We start from the raw sequence: 5,821 nt of genomic DNA, 5'->3' as shown, positions 1-5,821 counted from the left end.
TTTAGGATAGTAAGTTCAATCCAATGTGCAAATTGTAAATCTACATGTTATTTTGCCAACATTATGGGAACATCTAAGTTAGTCCTTGAAGTTAAATATTGAACCACTACATATGAAGTATGCTACTGAAGCTAGATATGTGAATACACATCAATGTGTATTTAGATTGAATTCGCAGGGGCTACAATTTGTCTAGGGAGGGTTCATCATATCATTGGAGGTCAGAATTCATGTAAATTGATTAGGGTTGACCTTACTCATGAATGTCAATAAACTCCCTTCCCTCTCTTGATAAAATAATCTTTCATAGGGTGCTAAGTGCTCCACCTTGTGAGGGTGATTGTTTAAATGAGTAAAGGTCTATAGTTGTCTACCTTTCTTCCTTGAAGTAAGAGAGTGTGCTTTTTTAAAAGTTTGAAATGTAGAATTCTATTCTTTCTATTGGAAAGTGGAGTTGCATCCTTCAAAGGCAACATGAAACTATAAGCTCACAATCCAATAAAGCATCCTTTTTATACAGTTGGCCCGTTAGAATATGACATTTGTCAGAGTAAGTGCTTGACATTGGTTAGGATTTTAGTGATGAGTGCATGCCTAAATTTCCTTTTGAAGTGCAAAGGTCAAAAGGATTCCATACCTTTCACTCTCAAATGAGCTGACAAAAGGGTGTAAAGTTAAAGGATGAACTCAAGGGGGTAGGAAGAATGGGAAAAGGTGGTAACGGGAAAGGGCACAGAGGCGATGCATGTCTAGAACTTGAGCCAACACCTTCTTGGTCATTCCCAACACATTTTGTCTCTTATGTGATGTCTTCTAGCAACATGGAGAGTGGTGGCAGTAGTGAATGGACATTGTGTGCTTGATTGATTCATCCAAAATTCATTCATTCAATCATTGTAGGGACAGAGAGTAGATTATTCATCCAAAGTTCATCAAGTCATGCTAGGGGTGGAGAGTAGATTATTCATCCAGAGTTCATTCAACCATCCGAGGGATGGAGAGTAGATGAACGCTTCCTCTTCTTGTACTATTTGTTCAGCTTGATTGAGAGTGGATGATTGGCAATGGTTGAAAGTGGATGCCTTGTTCTTCTTCATGTGATGGGAAATCTTCTTCTTATTTTTCTTGTGTGATGACTAGTAGTTCTACTACTTCATGTGATGACTCTTTCTTCTCGTGATGGGGAGTGTTCTTTTACTTCTTCTTCTTAGGGCTCTTCGGGTGATTGAAAGCGGATGATTCCTGCTTCTTCTTCGTAGTGTTCGATTTTCCCTGTGCATTGCTTTCTGCCATGGCCTACCCTTCCCGCAAGAGGCCGGGGGGCTCCTGGCCGTCCTTCAGATTCCAGCCAGACTGCTGCACCCGAGAGGAAGCTCCTCCCCGCAGAATAATGGTGGCTGTGGACGCAACGCAGAAGCATGGCGACGACGCATTGAACTGGGCTCTTCTGCATCTGGCCAGACAAGGCGACGAGGTTATCCTTCTGGCTGTCATCCACTCACTCAAGAATCCCTGTAAGTGGCAGGCTCACACGCCATCGTTTCATTCCTCTGGCAAATCAGCCTGCAGAATTCTTAGGGCAAAACCATGATTGCTGCTCCATCTGGCTAATAATCCTCCATTTGCATAAAGAAGTTTAAGACGGATTCTCATCTATGATTCATTCATTCACACACTGCGAATTATCATAAAGAAGTTAGAGCATCTTGATTGAGAAAGGCACAAACAAAGGCACAAATTGATTGCGACTGCCATCAAATTCACACATTTAGATGGTTTCAATGAGTGTTCATGAAAAATGTTTGTAGTACCTAATGCAAAGATCTTCAACTTCACATTTTGGAGAGATTTTTGAATTAAATCACGCATGTTTTCTATTTTTATAACTAAAACTCGTGTAAAGTTCAAGGCTTCAACCTTCTTCTTTGTACGTTGAATGTTTTTTTTTGCAGTGTTTACAATTGATTTTACATTAAACCTCATTTTTTCTTGAATATTGGTCGGTCCTAATTTGAAAAATTTAGGTTATTATTATCATGCATTGACATTTTCAGCAGTCTTATGTCCAATTCTAATCATGATTTGGGTCTTTGAATAGTGGGATACAAGATGCTGGCAGATCCTTCGTCATTCAATGGTGCCAGTGAGACTATCATCCAACATGAAGTCCAAGCTAAGCTTGTTGAGTATCAAACCAAGCTTCAAAGTCATGCCAAAATGTGTCAAGACAAAAAGGTATTTCAGAGGGGCAAGGTTCAAGAGTCCTTGAAGGGAGGGAAAATCTTGACTACTAGAGGAGGAAGTTATCTAAGAGTCATAAGGATCAAGTGTACTTGAAGATAGGGGAAATCTTAAGGGTTTGGGTTTAGATGGTGCTTAATAGAGGGATTGGTCAAGAATACTTAAAGAGAGGGAAAATGATCAAGAGTTAACTTATGAGAGGAGGTTGTAGTTAAGAGGGGGAGGGGCCCACAATACTCAAGAGAGGGAAAAGGTTAAAAGTGTACTTGGAAGAGAAGGTTAATATACTTGAAAGAAAGTTAGTTTGGAGGGAAAGGTTTGAGGTAACTTTATTAGAGGGTGAGATACTTAAATCGGGAAGGGTTAATATATTTAGAGGAGCCTAGGCAAGCTAAGAGATAGGTACTTTTTACAAGGGAAGGATTTGCAAATATGTAGAAAGAGACTATGGGGTCAACATGATTGTAGCTTAATAGTAAATACTAACTATTTTGATACTAGTGTGATCATCATCACATTTAACCCTTTCTTCCATTCACTATAAATGGTGTATTCTTTCTAAAACCCTTTAATTTGTGTAATTGCTATCATCCATCCTCATGAGAGTGGGCTACTTAACCACACTCTGCGATATCATCTCATCCCACAAGAAAGTGGATACGTTAAAATCTTGAGGCACCATCTTAAGGATAGACTGTACTAGTGGAGTACTTATAAGTTGAGATCATAAATAGGTTAGGTTTTTTGGGGTATAAGCTATTGCTAGTGTTTAGATTCACAACCGTTAGTATCAGAGGAGAACAACTTAGCATCATTTGTCCTAAGGAGCATCTTTATCATATTAAATATGAATGGTGATATTCACGAATGACTTGTTTCCTAACCATTATGTTATTGTTTACAGGTGAGTCTAGATATCCATGTAAAAGCAGGGTACCCTCTTAAATTGATTGTTGTGATGGAGGCTTTATCCATGAATGTATACTTTGTTGTTCTTGACAAGTATGCTATACATATCCTTTTCTTTGTTACAAAAAGTGATTGTTTGCATAATAGCTAAATAATCATATAATTGTTTGCATAATAGCCAAATCATGGTATAAAAAATACAATTGTCATGAAGCTATGCCTGAGATCAAATCTAGAACTCTAGATGCCTTGGATTATTGCATAGTTGATCTACTTATAGCATAACCTTGAGGAATATAGACAATAAGAAGGATCTTAGTGGTATAATTGAGTTTGATAAATGATTCATGTGTTGGCATTCAAAAGGCCTTAAGTTTTGAACACACTAACATCTACTTTTCTTTGATAGACAGCTAAGACAAAGTAAGGAATTTTACTTGAAGCACCTATCATGCAATGTGGCTATACTTACGAGAAAAGGTGATGGGGAACCTTCATTGCATCATAGAAATGAAGATACAAAAATGAGCAACATCAATGAAAATATTTCTCAAGAGAGCTTGAGAAGCTTACGAAAGCTCATGAACTTGGAGGAAATGTTCACATCTCCTTGTAATGATGACAATTTATTGGGTGCTCCTTCACCCTGTGTGAGCCAAGACAATGTAAGCAATTACTTCCTTACAAAGCTTGAAAAATTAAATGAAAAGCTTCTAAAATCTAGTTGCTTCCAATCTAATCCACAACCATGGAGGGCACAAAACATTAACCCAAACTTAAGGACAACATCCCCAAGTAGTGAGCTTTTGATGGGAGGACCTTATAGATGGAAACCACCAATTGTTCCTCGATCGTTGAGCATTGATTTTGCATCTTCATCCTCATCTTCTTTTGCATTTTCTCAAACCTCCTCAACATCATCTCCATCTACATCATCACCATATTCATTGTTAATGTTTTCTATGCCATTTATGTAAGAAGCTATGCCACAACAACTTAGAATTGTTAGTCAATGCCTTGTATAGCAAATATATTATGGCAATGTTATCTTGTATATTATGAATAATTTGTTTCATTGTAAATCACTTAGAAAAAGAAGCATCAGTACAACTTATCTCTCTACTTGGCCAACATAGCATATCATGGATTTAAAAGAGCCAACCTTCTTGTTAACCCATTCCAAAGTGGAATTCTTAGAGCTTGAGGATTCCATCATAGGAGACACATTGAATGAGTAAATAACTTTACAAGATTCAATGTTGATTGTGCTAGGAGCACAATATATAGATGAAAGTGTAGAAGCTCGCTCATTTGAGGTGAATTATCTCAAATTTTTTGAAATTCTTGTATTATTATGGAACCTCACTCATTTGAGGTTAATTATCTTGAAATTTTAAAAATTCTTATATTATTGTACACACGTGCATCTTGCTAAAATGATTGCCATTATTTTTCATTAGAGGGAATTTGGACTCAAGTTTTGGGCCTTTTAGTCTTAAAGAGAGAAAGCCTGTCAATGAATAGAGGGAGAGCTACCATTAGGGTAAAAATGGGGTTTTTCAATTTTGAAGTCTTTTATCTCATTTTTAAAGATTTTTGAAATAAAAATTTTAAAGATATTTGTGGGAAAACAATTCGTGGAGGCATAGGAAGCAATAGAGATATTGGTGCAATTTTAAACACTAGATGCAGACATTCTTTGTACAACCTTGCAATCTCCTAGTTGTTTTCTTGAAGTTCTTGAATTTTACATCCAAATGCTTTCTCTCCATTGTAGTACCTATCATTTTACCAAAAACAAAGTCTAGCAAAGTGCATTTCCTCCCTCCATTTTGCACATGATTTCTATTCTCAGTTTTTTTTCTCATTCAGGCTTTTAGTTTGCTTCGTTTTCTAATTCAATGGAAGCTTCATGTCCTTACCATCCTTCCTCTTTTGTCAGAGCAATAAAAGTACAACAATTTTGATCTTGACAGCCAAAACCATCTTTTTGTACTAGATACTTCACACAAAATATCAAGATCATTACATAAGTTATAACTGATAATTGATATAATAAAGCATTGTACACATAATGCAATACACACATAGTGCATTCATATGATGAATACAATAGAAAAGATACAATAGATATACCATAAATCAGAACTTTACAATAATAAAGTTTGCTCATTCATTGATAAAATCCTATTTGATGATAGCATTTCATTGTTACATACATAGTAGGCATGTTACATAACATTGTATTTACAAGTTTTCATTGATAAAAGATTGATAGATTGAATGTGTCAAATGAGCTATTACTTGAGCCAAACTTTGAAGGATTGCTAGAACTAGTCATTCCTTGTTGCATTTGTGCCATTCTCAAAATCATTGGCAAGGTTTGGAGCTTAGCATTTTCTTATTGTGATAACATTGCACTACATGCTAGTAGCTCTTTGACGGTCTGTCCCTATGATGCCCACGCAAGTCCTTGCATTGGCATCTCCAAAATTTCTTCATGTTCTTCGGATAGTAGCACAACTAGTCTCTCTTTGGGCAGTTGTGGAGCATACCCTCTTTGAGCTTGCATCTTATTAGTGATAGGTCCTTGGCCCACTCTTGCATTTGATAGCTTATATTCCTATCAACTCGCCTCCTTCAAATGTAGTGAACATAGCATTCTGGGATG

General features: G+C 36.7%; 1 protein-coding gene across 3 annotated transcripts; it reads left to right on the top strand.

The window, feature by feature from the left end:
- Positions 1–851: 851 nt before the first annotated feature.
- Positions 852–4,518, top strand: LOC148029290 (uncharacterized). 3 transcript variants are annotated; one of them, XM_087688052.1, is made up of 4 exons: positions 853–1,514; positions 2,099–2,235; positions 3,146–3,243; positions 3,560–4,516. In XM_087688052.1, exons 1-4 carry the CDS (start codon positions 1,292–1,294, stop codon positions 4,125–4,127), a joined length of 1,026 nt encoding a protein of 341 aa, XP_087544178.1. In that variant the 5' UTR covers positions 853–1,291; the 3' UTR covers positions 4,128–4,516. The 3 variants fall into 3 exon arrangements, with proteins under 3 accessions (XP_087544179.1, XP_087544178.1, XP_087544181.1); XM_087688055.1 differs by having other exon boundaries at positions 860–1,514; positions 3,564–3,595; XM_087688053.1 differs by lacking the exon at positions 3,146–3,243 and having other exon boundaries at positions 852–1,514; positions 3,564–4,518.
- The last annotated feature ends 1,303 nt before the right edge of the window (positions 4,519–5,821 follow it).

Source organism: Lygodium microphyllum, chromosome 11 (assembly GCF_053477565.2).
Source record: "Lygodium microphyllum isolate KBCC chromosome 11, Lygodium_microphyllum_v1.1.10, whole genome shotgun sequence".
Taxonomy (NCBI): Eukaryota; Viridiplantae; Streptophyta; class Polypodiopsida; order Schizaeales; family Lygodiaceae; genus Lygodium; species Lygodium microphyllum.
The sequence above is the reverse complement of the archived record's forward strand: the minus strand, read 5'-3'. Positions and strand labels throughout refer to the sequence as shown.